Source organism: Anopheles funestus, chromosome 2RL (genome assembly GCF_943734845.2).
Source record: "Anopheles funestus chromosome 2RL, idAnoFuneDA-416_04, whole genome shotgun sequence".
Classification (NCBI taxonomy): Eukaryota; Metazoa; Arthropoda; class Insecta; order Diptera; family Culicidae; genus Anopheles; species Anopheles funestus.
In genome coordinates, this window is record NC_064598.1 from 80356227 (window position 1) to 80374445 (window position 18219).

General features: G+C 44.2%; 1 protein-coding gene across 4 annotated transcripts in view; it reads left to right on the top strand.

Annotated features, from left to right (window-relative positions):
- LOC125760733 (protein outspread) overlaps positions 1 to 18219 on the top strand; it is a 191310-nt gene that overhangs the window by 163790 nt on the left and 9301 nt on the right. For 3 of the 4 annotated variants that reach the window (XM_049421138.1, XM_049421139.1, XM_049421142.1), the window contains exon 7: positions 17434 to 18212. In XM_049421138.1, the coding sequence (XP_049277095.1) occupies positions 17434 to 18212 (779 nt within the window). Of the gene's footprint in view, positions 1 to 2417; positions 2472 to 17433; positions 18213 to 18219 lie in introns of all 4 variants that reach the window. The other variant, XM_049421141.1, reaches the window with a different exon arrangement.

The window sequence follows — 18219 nt, forward strand, 5'->3', positions numbered from 1 at the left end:
GATTCGCCCGTCGTGCAAGGAGCGCTTTGCTAAACGCATCACGAAGAAATGGGATACTTTTCGCGCGGCAAAGAAGCCCCCCATCCAATCGCGGTGCGTGATCTAGATAGTGATCACGATGCTGACGAGTTGCAAATGGCTGATTTCTTCATTTCGAGTGTGTTTGCAACACGGCTTTGAAGTGAAGAGTTAATGGTGAAATACCTAGTTTCTCGTACGCATTTCCTTCATAATCCTTTTTAATGAAAAATGTTGAAGAAGTTGTGATAATGAAACTTGTAATCGTTATTTAAAAATAAAATTTAAAAAATGCACTGTTATTAAAAAAAGAAACCAGAAATTCAAATGGATTATATACACTGGTACATTTTTTTAAATGTTAGTACATCGATAAAAATAAACAAAACCAGCTTTGTTACTTTTTGTCATGAAAAAATCGAAATAAAAGTGACAAATTGAAAGGTTCGTCGCTTGCCGCCAAACCGTAGCTTTGATATTACCGTTGAAGTCTTTCGTTCTGCGAAACATGTTCCACCGCAGTGTGGCTTCGGTGTCGGTACATTGTTATTATAAATAAACAAAAAAGAAATTTTTGTTTAATTTAAATTCTGTTTTAAAATTTCGTTTATATTTTAATGCAAATGTTATCAAGCGGAGAATCAAATCAAAATATTAATACGATCATAAATGTAAAACCAAAAAGGCCTAATACTTTTTATCATCATAGTAATTGTCACCATAGTAACAATTGCAAAGAAAGGTTCGTCGCTTACCGTCAAATCCTAGCTTTGATACGCAGCATTGAAGTTTTTCGTTGAGCGAAACATTTCCCACATTTTTGCACCACACCGTTGCCGTGCGAATCGTAGCTTCGGTGTCGTAATTTGCAGACCAACCAACCACCCGTACACTTCACCGTGACGCCGCAAGGGAGCGTTGATCGATAAACGATTTCACTTTCATTTCATGCGGCGCTCTGGTTTTACACCCGGCCAACCTTGTCGCTTCCTGTGTTTATGAACTACTGTCCATCGTCATCACATGTTTGAAGCGCAAAAAACAAGGAAAAAAATGCGGAGCATACAGCGCCCGCTGCACGGGAACTTTAATTAACCCGACCCGACAAACGGAGAAGAAAGTCACCACCCTTTTTCGAAACTAAATCTGACGGTGAGGTTTTGGCGGAAGCAAATGAATGGTGGTGCGGTGGTCTTATCTTAATATGCGTACCACACACTCTCGCAAACGGCTCAATACGGCCATGATCGACACCGAATTTGGCCACGGTCGATTTCTGAACGTTTTCCCTTTCGATTAACTACCGGTCAGCTCACCAAGTTGACATTCATTCATGTTAATGCTTCGTTCGAAATTCGTCTCAACACAAAACACACCGGTGAATGATTTTATTTTTACCGGCAGCACCATACATTCCGCAACCCCTGCTGCATCGTGGCCTAATGAACAACGGACGTTTTTAATGCTTACCAGCGGAAATGATCAACTCCTTCATGTCTTTCTGCTCGTTACCATTCCCACGTGTTTCGTTCGGATCGTGTTCGATTACTTATCGCCCGGTTTGGTCAGCTCGCCGTACAGCAGCGGACCTACCGAAAGAAAGCACTTTTATGTTTCCGCACTGTTCCGAACACTCGGTGCTCGGTGGTCCAAGCCGTTAACTGCAATCCCGAAACCGAACTCGGGTGATTCGGATGTTGTGTGCGCACCATCTGTGGGAACACAATTTTGGTGATTAATAGCTTCCGAACGATGTTTTTCGGATTTTCTTACATTGTCGCACCGGCAAAAGGGAATCCAATTTTGGGCGAAAAAAGGAAAAAAAGGAAAACAACCTTTTCCTTTCCTGCTTTGTCATTATTGTGGGCAAATGGGGGATTTGGGGTGCTCTTTTTTTTGGTTGTTGTATTTTTCCTACTCTCTTCCCAGCTTTCGCAGACACACTTGGGTTTCTGGGCGCGTTTGTCAGCGAATTAACGTAGGGGCAACGAATTAATCACCGCGCATGTGTCGCACTACGGTTTGGTTGGTTTTCTCACGCGTTAATCGCCGAGTCAATCGTGCACAGTTTATCGCGTACGGATGGATCCGGTAGGAAATGGAAGCCGATTGCTAGAATTATACATGCTTATGTAAATGTCAGCTGATGCGAAACGTCGGAACGAATTAAAAGCAAACGCCTTTCCTGCGCTCAATGTTCGGGCATCGCTTCTTTAATATTAAAATTAGTAGTTTGTTAACGGAAAAAGGGAAATTACTAATTGTGATCTCTTTCTGTTTTCTTTCTGTAAATGGAAAGCTCTGTAAGCATTTACATGAAAATAGGTTTAGGAAGTGATAAAAATATTTTTTCTTTATTATTTTATTTTTAATTCCGTTTTTTTTATTTTCACTTGCAGGTGAGCCAGACGACATTGACTCTGGGATCGATTCGCATATCGAATCTGGTGCAGGTAAATGTCGATCATTACCGCGGTAAAACATATAAATGTTTATACAAGCTCGTTTATTTTGCTGCCTGTTTAAAACATTTCTATAACGTTTAAAACAGATCTAACGTGACTGCTGAACAATTTCCTTCCATTCGATGCTTGTTTTGAAATATTTCAAACACGCCTGAAACAGGAAAAATTACGCTAAATCATTAGTTTGAAATATTGTACACTATTTATCCTGATGCATTCGACATCGATATCTATCAGCTAGGGTAAAGAGTGAGACAAAAAAACACACTGTTAGCAAACAGCAGCACCCGCTGGGTCGCTGTTTAATTTTTTTCCCTTCGTTTTGCGTAATTTCTGCACTGATTGCTCGTACGCAACCGTTAGCTGCAAATGAGCGGTTTCGCCAAAAACATTGCGCCACCGAACGTCCGGAAGGAGCGGATGTGTCCGTAGCCAGCAAACAGCAAACTAGCAGAAGCAGTGTTTTGGCCTAATGCTGCCGATTTTTCCGATCGCCAACAAATGAGAGCTGCGTGTTTGAGGCACCGTTGGCAGTGTTTAGACTCGATCCAGCGTGAGGCTAATGATCTGCCCGCTGCCACAACCTGTTAAAGCAAGCTTACACTCGTGCCGTTTGTAGGCTGTGATACACCAAGGCAAACGCTACCCCCCCCCAAACCCCCAAACACCCAATGGAGTTTGCACCTCTTTTTTTTTGTTCACGATACGACGAGTAAACACATCCGCAAAGCAAATGAATTCACCACACCGTACCAACTGGATTCGATGCGCGCGGCCGCAATTGCAATTCACCCTTATGTACTCGCTTGCTAGCTCATTCACTTTTAATTGCACAATATATTCACCCGTTTATTATTTTAATCCAATACTTTACGGACGCTAATCACATACTTAGCCGTGGTGCAGTCACCGGCCATCGTGTGTGCGAACGGTTTGCACAGAATGCGGTCAGCGGCCATGGGGTTGGTGGAGAGGGGGGAGGGGGAGGAAGGGAGTTAGGGGGCAATGTCGTGATTTCGGTGTGCGAATGTTTAAAATATACTCCCCGTCTTGCTGCAACACGGCAAAACGCGGCACGTCATATTTCTAAGCCATCTCGAATCGAATTGGAAAGGAAATTATTTTGTCGCTTTGATGCCGTGACCAGGATCACTTATTGCGGTAAGCAAACATAGGGTACAAATTAAAATTAAAAAACACAAATACCTACACATTTTTCATTAACTCATTAATGTTCCTTAAGTAAGGTGGCATAAAATTGAACAAGACAATGAAAGGAAATCGGTATAAAATATCCTTTTTTATAGAAGAAAAAGCGGTTGTTTCCGGTCGGAAGAGGTCAACCGTACAATGACAAATGATACAACAGAAAGATGAAGTTATTCTTTTTTTTCTCGTTGCCGTCAATAGTCTTTCTTAAAGCTTCTGCTACAACTAAGATGACGAGTGTGATAATGCGATATTGCTGCCTCGTTTGAATTGACAGCCAACTCATTCGAACCAATCCTGGACTGTTCATTATTCAATTAAAAATCAAAACACGATCGCGATCAGACAATCGCCAACAGCAGAGGGTGGTGTTATTTTTAAACCCTAATAGCAATACCTGAAACTACCCTCACCGATACAGGTGTGACACTAGCGATCGATCGATCGGGTGTGGTGCTGCAAGGTGCATTAGCCCCAAAACCACAAACCGCGATCGATGCAATCGATGGTACACGTGGGATTAGTGAATGATTAATAACTTTCACAGAATGTGTGCTGTGTGTCACTCGTATTGAGTGTGTTGATCTTCGACGCGTTGCTGTGGCCAGTGGCCTTGGGGCATTACGGCTTGATTTATGATGCGATCAAACACGACTTAATGTTGTGTTTTTTTTTAAGCTGCCACTCTCAGAGCGTGTATGTTGTCCGTTCGGGTACAATTTGTATTCTTTGACACTAGGGAGTGAAAGGTTTTATTATTTTTATATTGCTTTGTTGAGTTAAGCGTTTTGTAAAAAATAAAAAACAGGTGTTTGGTGGTTATTGAATTGGTCTAAGTTGAAGAGGACGATGGTCAACTACCAGCCATTAAACCAATGTAAGCAATTTTAATGTTATAATAAATGCACTCACCATCGATCAGCAATCTCGTCCAACGAAAGTGTACATAATGGTAGTGTAAATTTCTTTCCCCCAAAATGGGGACATTTCGCTCATCACATAATCTTACGTCTCGAATAATAACAGAACACCTAAATGGTTTCTTGTGCTAATAATGATGATTATAATCATGACGCTGATGGACACGATAATGGGTGAAATAAAACCAGTCTATTTTGATTTCGATTAAACACAACCGTATCGATGCTTCGGCACCTAATCCAATGCACCGGCAAGATGAAATGAACCCATCCTTCCCACACAGCAGGATTTTCCCTTCCCGGATTGAAGAAGAAGAAAAAAAACACAGCTACAAGGACGACACACTCGCCGCATGCTGCAAAGCAACACGACCAAGATGACGCGCAAAAGTTATGTAGCACCTTAATGGCGAATCATTTCCCGTACATGTTTATGGCGGTCCAGCTTGTGTTGTAAGCCGGCTTGACCCGGCTGGGTCAGTTGTGCTGCACCGGGTACGGCTATGTAGCAATGTTCGTGCTGCACGTTCCATGCCCCTTGTTCCTGGGGACCGGATACCGGGTTTGCGACAACAATGTTGCAAAAACGGTTGGCTCCAGTTCCACCGGTCGCCGTTAATCGTCTGGATGTGTTCGAGGGTGTGAGCGTACACCGTATGTGGGACCGTTTGCTTTCCCCGTATACCGTACCATGGGCATGTTTGCATTCCAATCTGGCAAAAGGGCGGAGAAGGGGGGCTAAAAAAGGAACAAAAAGGGTAAGGAGGTTTGAGGGTGGGCTCCTTTTCTTAAACATGGCTTTACGTGCGCCGGCTGTACGGCTTTCTGCAAACTAATCCCGTGATTGACCATCGATCGCTTTTCGATTGCTGACCTTTCAAGGATGCTTACAGAACGCCTCCCGCGATCGTACCCGGTATCGAAAAGTCTAGTTTGCGAACCTTACCCGGTGGAAAGGCGTTTCAATAAGCATTCTCGAATCGAATAGTTCACTTTAATGCCTTCTGCTAAGCTCATGACCCTTTCGGATTTCTTGGTAAAAATAGAGCCAATAAGCAATCATGAAATAGGTTTTCGCGATCCACATGTGCATATCCGTACATGCGTGTGGTAGTTCCCCTAACAAGAGCAAGAACGGAGCAAACAGACTGACTAAAGTAAACATGATGCCACTTAAGCACAAATTGGCACCGCTCCTATCCAAAGGCAAACCTGACAGGCCCAACGTACGGTGCAGTTGATCTGACCTGACGCATTATTATTATTACATCATCGTGTTCTGCCCCGCACACCGTTTGCACCAGCGTTTCACTACCGATCGTGTACGGTTCTGCTGTCAAAACGAAGCCGTCTCCACGCCGGACGTCTAATTGTCAACGTGACACTTATCCGTCGAACACCGGGTTTTAGCTGTAGTCGAGCCTAATAGCAAGCAACTGTTGCAAAAAGGGTGTCTCTCTTCACTTCGACACGGTAGCAAACAAAATGGACAACCTCCACCCGGGGGCTTACACATTGCAGGTGGTCTGCGTGCAACTGAAAATTAGGCACCCGTTTTGGTTTTTTTTGTTTACGTCACCATCTGGAAACCTTTCCGGCCGGTATGCATCTCACCAAACCGCCCTGCACCGTTCGAATGCTTTATTTTCATTTAACAAACGTTCCGATGTGCAACGTCGAGGCCAATTAAAAGTCAATTCATAAAAATGCAAATTTGTTGGTACCGTGTGGCGGCCTACGGGTTATAGTGGCGAATGCATTCTTCTGGAGCGTAAGAATGCGGTGCCGTTGGTGTCGTACCAGAAAAGGTGGGTACCAATTTAACCCACCGCACACCGCCTCAACTACCCTTTTTTTTTGGTTTAGCTCTCTCTGTGTGTCAACGGCAAAGCTATGATGGCAATTCGGGAAACGGGACGATCGGACCTGGAGCGATCGGTGCGGAGACGCATCAAGTAGAAACATCGAGAGATCCATTCGCCGGTTCCACTCTTAATTGGTATCGTTGCGATCATATTCTCGCATCATTGGGCACACTTCAATTAATATTTATGGACCTGGAATCGGATCGACTCGGTGGAGGAGGATAAACTTCATCGCTGTGCAATGGTGGAGAAGGCAGACAGGAGGAGAAGTTTGTGGATAGTGGATAGACAAGGGAAATGAAGGGAAAGAATAAACAACAAACAAACACTAATTTAAATGTACAAACCCATGTGCCTGTACGCTCGACGGTGCCAATATGCATCGAAACCGGCGGCGGTTCGCGGGTCAACCTCCGGGCAGGGTTCTAGTCCCTATAAATCACGCCGCGCTACTTCTGCATGCTTCACATCAGCCTGGTTGAAGTGGTACGATCGGTGCATCAACCTTCGCGGCCGTACCGTACCAGAAGCATTGCACTTAATCCCACCGGGGACTCTCTCTCTCACTCTGTTCCTCATCATCCAGCGTTGTGTGTGATCATTATCGCAAAATTGCATATGCACTACCTCTTGCATCCTGCCGAAACCTCATCCTGCCTGCTATGGAGAAGGGATAAATGTGGGTGCGCACCACTATTCGACTATTAGATGAGAATCGGTTGGCAATCGGTTGGCGAGAAAATTTATTAATCCCTGCCAGGTTTACCTCTCGACAAACCTAACCGCGATCGCTTGGATCTAAGTAGGTGCTTGACTGTATACTCTGCCAAGTCTCTTCGTATATCCATTTCCCATTGATTTTATCGTCGAAAGATCAAGTAGATGACACTGGCAATCTTTCCGTCACGCAAAAGGAAAAGATTGTAAAGATCTCTCTAAGGATTGAAGTGAAGAGTGAGTTGAGTACACCAATGACATCATATTTTAGGGTATCTCTATGCTTGTGACTTTTAATAGTTTAGCACCACTCATTGTGTTCTAACTTGGAATGTATATTTTGTAATATTTTAAACCTCAAGTAAACCATACCATCCGTAATCTGGTACATGACATTTGGGATCTGGAGGATGTCATATCGACCTCATCGACAACAAGCAAGAAATCGGATCTCATCTTCAATATCTCATAATAATCCTTGTACAATATGTATGATCACTTACAGCCACTCGGGGTGATCTCGTGTGCAATATGATCTCCTGATGCTTTCCCAAGGAATTCTTCTGCAAACAGGTGTAATATACAGCTCCCATACATTTCATCTAAACGATTTAAGCTGTGTAGAAAACAGTGGGAGATGTCTTCCTACCTACACACGATCCTCTATCGTCTATCGCTTAGTCCTATCTCCGTAACCAGGGAATCTTCGCGCTACACAAACGTGTAAAATGGGCATGTTAAATGTTGGCCTTCCACCTTCCAGAATTCAACCCGTCCCCAACCCGTTGATCTGGCGCAACAAAAAATGCTCCAAACCGAATGCCCAGCATGAGCCGCAAGATAACTTATCATTATCCCGCCAGACTTCGGACACAAACCGACAATTTTGAACATACGCCATGAAATGTGAGACTTGTCATAACACGCTACCAGTCGGCATCGGCCACGTGAAGAGGGACGCACGCCTGGATGTTCGGGCAGTGTTCTCACGAAAGCAATCGGATCGGCCAGTCTATCCCTGTACCTGGTGTGCCGTGAACAGCAGCAAACACGAATCGGTACGATGGCGTCCGGCCATGCACTCAACCCCTCTAGACCGCTTCTCTCTCTCTCCTGACGATGCAATTCGATCAGAATCTTCCCTGAACGAAAACGAAAACGAACACAGAAAAGATGCTTCACGCGAGACAACAATCCATAAATTATAGCAAATATTCGTGTTGTTACGGATCCGGCAAAACCGTGGGGCGTCCGTAGAGTCGGCAGTTGGCGATGAGTGGCATCGGGAGATCCGGCTAGCCTATGAGCGCGGTACGCGGACATCATTTGGTCGTGGCCGCTAGTTGTTTCGTCCTTCCCGCATACCTCCTGCCCACTCGTTTACCGGAAGAACCGTGTGTCCAATGTTTCTTCACTTTAAAGAACTTTTGCTGGAGAATAGTTCTGCCGTCCGATGGCGTCCTTTTCCATTATGCTAGGAAGGAATTCTTTTCCCCCTGCGGGATAGAACATCTACCAGCATCACTGGTAGGCTGGTAGAAATGATATGAGTGATGCATAAATAATTACACTCTCCCTCCGAAGTGCGGTGGTGCCACTCATGACTGGTTGTATCCATCCAGCGCTGGCAGGCAGATCATAGCATCCCTTCTGGCCTTATAGATCAACCCACCCCACACGAACTCCACACTCCACTCCGAACCATCCGATAATTGGGACGCGGTTGTCCCGGTGTACATTCCCTCTTGTGCTCATATCTTCCCGTGCGTTTATTCTTAGCGTAGATTTCGTGTCGAGAGAGATTCCCCCAAGAAGCTCGTACCGGGTCTAGACATGTTTTCTTCATTTCGCTACACTTGCAAAGCTAAAGAGACACTCTATTTCTGCGTGGCATTCAACACGGAACAATTACCACGAGCTGCGACTCGGAAGCGTTCTCCACTACCGGTTTCGTCCGTCGTTTTTCCCCCTCCCCCCCTCGCCTTGCTGTATGCGTGGTAATCGATGCTAGTTAGTACGATCCGTCTGCTTGTTGTTTCCAGGTTTGTACCGCGCCAGATCTCCGAAGCGCCAGACAGCATCGGCGATCTGCTAATCAACGGTGCAATTTGCATAAAAATTAACCCGGTAATATGGACAAATTAAAGTCGAACAAATGAGTGGCAATTATTTCGGTAGTCTGTATCGAATTGTTCGTCTAGAACCGTCTTTGTCGATCAACAGAAGTACAAACGTGTTACTAACTGCATAAAGCATACCATTATTGGGAGAAGGACGTGATGTTTTGCCCATCTTTGGAACACTCTCGTACACAGTTGATTATGTTGCAGGAGGGAAATAGAGAATTCTTGTGCCACTACCGGAATTCCGGATCTTATCGGCATTTAGCGAACTAGCTTGTTACAATCTCGACACCTACCATACTGATTCGAGCGTCATCTAGATTCTTGCACGTTTTCACACGCTCCACAGGCCTAGGACACTGGGTACGGTTAGAGTGTGGCAAACTGGAACTCGCTTCTCACTTCCATTCTCTCCTTACTGATTACTTCGTGCAAAACATACCAACACCACCGAAAACGAACCCGAGGTTACACACGATCAATCGAAACGTTCCGAACTGCACGAAAACATGATGTTCCCCGTTCTCCGTCTAGAACGGCCAACAACCGCCGGGATGTTAACAAGTGGAATGAAACATAATTTACCGCGTCGTTTGTGTGACTCACGTTTGGACGGTTTTTGTTCTGTATACCATGCAGCAGTACAGCACTGGAATTAGATCGGAGCATTTGCAACGGCATGCTTCCCATAATCATGATAATAAATAGTATACCCATATTAACGTGCAAGTGTAGAACATTATAGTGCGGCAGGAGCAGTTAGAAAAAAAACAGTTAAAGTCTTAATGGATACACATATATCTTTCAAACCAACATCGGTTTCCTGGATGTGAAAACTTGTTCATGCACATGTCAAGGACAGATACATTCTAAAAAATTGCGTCCGACCGCAGAGGACTCAACTCTGCAAAGTGCATTACACTCTACGTCTTTTGTTTTGTCTTGTATTTATAACGCCTCAAAGTATGCAATGACTGTAAAAATATCATTTTTAACCTTTTAGAAGTCTATGCTATCCCATGCAACACCTGTTGTGGATGTTGTTGGATTTGAACTACTGAGGGGTTCCTAAAAGCGATCGATGAGACAACCACACCGAGTTTAAGAATTGGTCCAAATAGTCTATGTTAGTCTTTAAAAAAGCATGATTACATACTTATAGGCGTAGGAAAAACTTGTGTGCCTACGAGGAGAATTTGATGAATCAACAGACCTTTCAACTCAACAACTCTCCAATGGCGCCACAATCGAATGGAACGCATCGACCATTTATGTCACTTGTTGCACTTTGCAACCAGCGTATTTGTCAACAAGTTGTTTTCAAAGCGATTTATTGACCCTTCCTTCTTACCATTTCCCTACCGTCCATCGGCACCAAAGTGTGTAGGCATCGGCGGCACCCAATACTAAAATCGATCGTAAAACAAACGCCTGCCTCGTTAAGTGGAAGTGAAACGTTAAACTTGCATTATTCCTTACCAAGCAACGGAACCTTGAGCTTGAACAGGCAGCGTAAACTTTTTATGAGTGTGTGTGTTTTTTTTTACAATTTTATGTTACGATTCATCGGAATGAATCCTAGATTGCCGGAGCGAAGATCACGGGCGCGTTTAACTACATTTAATATCCATTATCCTTGCAGCAACTATGAAACACAAACTAATCAAGATGCAACATTGTTCTAGAAATTAAAATAATGTAAAAAGCGAAAGGACTATTTTGTTTTACTCTCCCGTATACTAAATTATACTTTTATTTCCACCGCCCGATCCACTTGCTTTCCATCCCTTTCTACCGATGGCCGCTCGGTATCAATTCGTTTTGTGAGTATCGTCTTAATCACCGGTCTGATTTACTGCCACCGTTAATGAGGTGCTTGTTCGACGAAACTTCACCCTCAATCTTACTTCTAGCCCTTATGCTCTTTCTTTAATCACCAAACTAAACGCATTCTAGATGGAACAACACCGTGTGCCGCTCGTTCGCGCAAGACCCACCAGTACCGGTTGGGCGGAAATTAGTGGCCTATTTACTTTATTTAATACTTGTTATTACTTATTACATTTCGCATGCGACCGGGTATGTCGCTAATAAAGTCGGTAACGAGCATCTCCGTCTATGCCGATCGGGCGTTTTCATATCCCTTTCCATCCGAGGGATGTGCCTTCATTACAAGCAGCTACCACACGTCCCGGTACGCAGGATAGGAATGGCACGTCGATCAATCTGTGGCCTTCTGTACGCGTACGCTCTGTGTCCCTGCCGCTTGCTCTGAAGGATGATTTCGGAAGAAGCCAAGACACGCTGAAATCACCAACTCGATAATAAGCCTACGCCATCGCCTTAATGAGTGTGTGGAACTACGCACCGGGGACAGCGCAACTGACATTCCTGTCCGCACTGTCGATCGTGTGCGATTGGATGAGCTGAATGAGCTGTGGTCAAACCATCGCAAACTGATAGCCTTTGTGGAGCGATCGTTTGCGGATGCTGGCAGACGTCGATCACATCGGAACCAGACGGTAGTCGGCGAAATCTTCCTTTTGTCGCCCTAATGTGAATCGCCACGGCTCGGTACATCTTGAACGATTTTTTAATGGAAAAGCAATAAAAGTGTGGAGAACGTTTCATACCGACCAATAAAGAACGATCGGTAAGGATTTTCCATCACACCGTGATTGTGTGGTGTGGTGCCCTTTTTCTCCCCGCGGGGGCATATTATCCAACCGATAACGGACCGAATGGGTCATCGTGGTGGTGCATTTTTAATTCACGCTTGTCGCCGGTCCCGGCAGCACGATTCATTTAGGACACCTTTGGACGTCACAGTGTTTTAAAGGGACGTGTCGTTCGCTCATTAAAACATCGACCATCAGTATCGTCATGGATTTTAATGTGCTCGTAATATGCGCACATTCTATTGTAATTTTCTATCCTCCCTTCCGTTTTTTTCTTTTGCTTATCGTTGCTTGTTTTATGCATGTCGTCGTACGAGATTTCATACAGGTTGAGGTATTTCTGCTCAAGGTCGTACACGGATCGGATCTATGTTTTATTGTCATTCCATGCAATATTAATGCGCAAGGTTATCGTAATTTTTACGATTGCTTTGCCTTACCTGATACGAGTGCGTTAAGGCGGAATGGAATTCGCTGTACATTTAATGTCCTTCATATCGGATTTTTTAATCTATTCTTTATTATACTGTGATGAGAGGAATTCAGCAGACTGTAGTGGCTTTCGAATGGTTTTTTACTAAGATGCTACACTAAGATGATCTAGTTTTTATTACAATTTTTGCTAATGTATTACTTTTCTATGTAATACTTCTAAGCTTATTTTATTTTATTTTTTTATTAATTCCCATCCGGATCATACCCAAGCCGTAAAAAAGGAGAGGAAACATGAAAAGCCATGATCTTTTAAGGTTTTTCTGTCACAAAAAAAAATCATATATTTCAAGATAGCTTAAAATTACTTCAAAATATGATAGTAAGAATATTTTGTCGTGCAAATTGCGTATCTTTGGGCGTTTTGTTTATCGCATCACATAATTATTTAAACAAGCTGCCTCAATCGCTATCATTGGAACAACATTCGTCACATTAACAGATTTCCCCCTTTTTCATTACGAGCTGTTAATAATGCTCGCTATTTCTCTCTAGTTTGTTTTTTATTAAACGATTTTATTATTCGCATTGTAACAAGATTATACGAACAATTACAACACAATTTATATGTGCCATAAATAATGTATCGTCATAACACTCCACCGTACATCATTGATCGTTTATGCTGATGAACTAATGTTTATTGCAAATGTTCGTTGCACGAGATACTAAATTCCACCCCCCTTTTTAAGCATGAACGATCGTAAAGTATCACCACACGGGAATCAATTTGCGTGACAATTGAAAGCCAAACCGTGCGCCCATGTCATGGGTTCACACTAATAGGCACGCGAGGCACTCCAGCGTACCGAATCGAGAAAATCACCGGTGAATCATAATATTGAAATCTCAATAAAATGAGCATGTTCTGCTGGATAAGCTACCGAATCACACCCACCTTGCCGGGCACGGTACCTTTCCCTGCTAAAAAAAAAGGTTCCAATTCGTTCAGTCCTCGCAAAATGGAAGGCGCTCCACCATACGGGGTGTGTGTAACCGATCGGATTTTGCAGTCGTAAAGTATTCCAATCCAGCCCGCCAATCGATGAGAATGGCTAACGTTTTATGGCTCCACATCCCTGGCATCCATCAGGCTTAATATGTGGCCGGTTCAGGGATAAAGCGACGCTAGATCGACCACGTTCTATCACGCCTTAATCTACCATACCGTACCGAAGGGTCCGTTGAATGAAATTAACCTTCGAAAGGTGTCGAAAACATCACAATCGTTCCCTCTCCCGTGGTTTGCAGCTCGATAAAGGCACGGCATAATTTTAGCATAAGCAGCACGATGGATTGTGAGCTGAAAATATGAAGGAAAAAAAACCCACCAGTGCTCTAAAAACATGATCGTGATCGTGCAATAGATTGCCGTATGCGTATGATGCCCTTCGCGTATGGGCATCAAACCTTTATGGGAAGGAGTTTTTTTTCCTTAGAAAATTTATGCTTAAAAGAAGAGACACAATATGTTGTTTTTTTTCGGTAATGTTGATCTACCCCACGCAACGCACTAAAAGATCACAATCCATTGGTGCGCTTATTAACACCGTAGCTACACAGTATTTAGCGCTTCCGAATGTCCAGCAGCATCGACGAAATGCGATGATTCATTTTCCGTGATTCGTTCCTGTACGTGGTGCGCAAATCGTGACTTTGGTCGATGTCGAGCACCGGCAATTATTAGTGGGTCAATAGTTTAAGGACAATTAGGACGGTGCGCATTACGTTCTCTTCGGATTCTCGGCAGCACGGTTGGCTACAGTTGGTGTTCTGAAGGAGGTACTTGAATTTTTGGGGTTGTTTTTTCTTAGTCTCCTTATGGTTTAGAAGCTACGTTTACTTTTCCAAGGTTTGGTGGCTGAATATTCATAGAGCATAAGCCTACAACGCGTGAAACGATTTGATTTTAAACCAAAAATTAAGCAAACAATAGCATTACTTTGTAACATAATGCTTTCAATATTGTCATAATGTATTTGGACAATTTAATAACCATTCCTCAGTCACAAAGCTTAGTATGATTTAAGCAAAATTATTGACTAACGCGTCCAAATTAGTAATCGAACCTTCATCGTTTAGTAGATGCTTGGAAGTCTTACAGACTTTCAGTTCTCCTGTCCCAGAACATCTCTGAAACTATCCTTTTATTGTCCGAAAATCTGTCTGTATAGATATGGAAGAATTGCGTCAATACGAGAAAGGATCTTGGTGAGTTCTGGCAAATGATCGATGATTCCATCGACTAAAATGATTCGATTAAAGTTACATGTAGATTGATTTAGTCGAAGACTGACTGCAATTCTCATTTACTATGTGGTATTTTATTGGTACTTTAAGTACAGATAGAAAGCTTACTTGCGAAGCCCTCACAAATCCCAGAAATTGCCGACTTATGCCAAAATCGTTTGATATTTTTTCATAAATAGGCAACTTATCTATACGTGGTAGGTTCAGCATCATTCCAAGAAGATCTGGTTTCAATTTCTCTATTTTTGTTATTAGAGTTTTTGCATGGCAACTCAAACATGGTCTATTCCTATATTAATGCTTTGCATCCCATTCAACGGTGAGCATAAATAGCGCCTTCCTTAACGCTCGTTAGCCAAACCCCGTCTGCTTTATGACCGCCGGGCTTCAGCCACAATCGCGGACACACATCACACGCGATCGCTATCACACCTAATTGCACACCTCACCTTAAATCCTGTCCGGGCAGGCTGGTCAAACAGGGCTAGACACGAAAAAAAAACAACATCGTAACACCACATAACAACCGTCGCGGCGAATGGGGTAAAAACTGCTCGAAACCAAACGACCGTCTACCGTGGAGAACTGTACGAACTTTAGCCTTGTTCCGTTCACACCTTGCCCGCTGCGGATGTAAAACCTTGAACTTTCCTCACGCATTTCCAGCACACGCTCAGCGAAGCACCGAGCCCCAACGACGTATATCCCGGGGGTGCCTATTTAAGGATCACACTGAAGGCTTCCTGCCAAAACCAAAAGGAACCCGTAAACAAAATTAAAAAAAAAACGAAAACAAAAACCACAACACAACAACCGTTTCGTTGTCCATCCATTCGCGGAGCAACCTACCGGGAACTTAACTTCCGCACCGGGGCCTAGCATTGTGTCTGCCGGACCAATTAGAGCACGGATGTTTCGCGACAGTTCGGCCGGATCGACGGGCCGATAATGATAGCTTTTAATATTTCTTAACGATCACACACGCGGTGGAACTGCGACCCACCCGACCACACTTGGTACGCGATGCGGCCAAGTGTCGATCGTCGATCGATCGAACCTGGCAGCCTTCACGTCAGGTTCACGCTCTGCCGTTGTTTGACAGCAGCTTTCAGCACCAAATCGATCGCAACAAGGAAACCGATCAGTGAGGTATGGAAATTACTGCCTGCTGTTTCCTCCATCTAAGAAGGAGGGCGGTATACTATTCTTTCTGATGCAAAACTTCTTTTTCCGGCATCAATTTGGCGTGAGTCATCTTCCATGAGGAACCAATTTTGGGTGCTACAATACCACAACTTTACCCTTCTATCAGGTCAAATCTTTTTGGTCCGCTTAGAGTAAATGTCAGTTTTTAGCACTACTTATCCACAACCTGTGCCATCCACGGTGTTCTAAGCATGTTCGACCATTGCTGCATATTTTCCCACGAACTACTGGGAGCGTTTTCGACGATCGTGTAAAGTGTCTACCCAAAGCCCAAATAGAGTCATCCGGACGGATCAACGTGTGCGTACACGATGCTTAGAACTCGAGAACCTACCTTCAATTGAGCGATCGAGTGCTATGGGCCACCGTGCAACATTTCTAAGCTTGGCTTTAATTGAATTTATTTGTTCATTTTGCGTACCGTGTCATTCGTACAAAACCGACCGTCTCCTTCTCTTCCGCTTGTGTTGCTAGTGTCTTGTTAATGGGTGGTTTTACAACGGCTTGGAAACCTCTTAGCCAAGGATGTCTATACATGCCTGTGGAATGTTACGGTGTCTAGTACACAACGCGTCTGAGCACGCAACAGAATGCAGAGCTGTGACACGGTTATAAAGATGTTAAATCTAGACACTACCAGACATGGCAAGAGTTCACTTTGCACGCATGGTAAAGCCCGTGTCACGTCGGGAAGGAATTTTGTTTTGTCTGCTTCTTGTGGAGTGGTTGATGGTTTACAAAAGCGATTGTTGTAGGACAACAATTTCGCAATTTTTTATTGTAGTTAGTAACATCTCTAGTATAAGAAGAACATGATCAATGTTTTATAGACGCTAATATTCGTCCAAAGTTAAAAAAGGAATTATCTAATCAAATGCAATCGGATCGTCTAGTGCTTTAGTGGCAGAGGTAACGATCTTCACCCGACAGGACTGGTATTACCCATTCAATGCTAAACGTATAAGACTGACAGACAGGTTACTAACAATGAAAGACAAAAATTGATATCGAATTAGTCGAAAACGAAGGATTCTAAGAGATCTTCTCAAGCAAGAAGCCAACTATTACTTGCTCTTGAAGAATACAAATAAGTATTTAGTAAAAATCTAACAATATGTCGGAAGATTATCCAGCCTGCAAACTTTACCAGCAACAAATCGAACAAAGTGTCTCTGGCAAAGAAACGTCGAAGTGTAACTGTTTGAAACGCACTTCGCCGAGCAAAGGTGTCAATTAACACTCAAGAATACGTCCTTCCCATAGTTGTAACCACTGATCGTTTATCTGACGGATTTGATCTTTTCTCGCACGTCTGTACTTGTGTATTTTGTGCACAAGGTTACCTCAGGGGCATCCGTAACCAAACGCATCATAATTACGAGCATCCCTAATCGTCTAATGATGGTGTGCTGTTTAGAGAAGAGACCCTTTTTTCAACAAAAAAAACAAGACACCCATACTAACAGTGTATCTGTTTTTTGTCGTTCCAGCATCCAAATGTTTACTACTGGACGGTGGTGGTGGTATCAGTGGTGCGGATATACGCTCGAGGGACGAACTAAAGCTGAAGGATATCGCCAACACGATCACGAACGTGAACCGCTGGAGTAGCCCCTGCATCACGGACAGCCTGTCACTCACGGCGGACCACCACGAGAAGCCGACGAGCCCGCGGGACGAAAACACGATCCCACCACAATACATCAATGGCGGTAGTGGAGGCGGTGGTGGTACCGGTGGTGGAGGTGGTACAGGAGGGACCAGTGTCGGTGGAACGCCGTTACAGATGCGACCCCACTCACTCACCATACCGTCCAGTGCGCCCGCGATCGTGTCGGCCATCGTGAAGAAAATTCCAACCTCGATCGGCAAGGGTGGTGGCGGACAGGTGCCACCGCTTGCATCGCTGCAATTGTCGCCCGCCACTAACTCTAGTCCGAAGCTGAAGCCTAGTCAAACGCACGAACGGGGTGATCCGGACGGTGACTGCGGTATGGACGATGCGCCGGCAAACTATCACGGCAAAAACTCGGAACATCGCGGCCCAGACGCGGATCTGCTGCAGGCGAAGAAGGGCTGGTTGCTGAAGCAGGACGGACGGGTCGGTGAATGGAGTAAACATTGGTTTACGCTGCGAGGGGCCGCACTGTTCTACTACCGTGATCCGGTCGCTGAAGAGAAGGGTGTACTGGACGGTGTGCTGGACGTGAATAGCATCACCAGCATTGCCGAGGTACCTGTCAACAAGGGATACGGTTTTCAGCTCACGGTAAGTT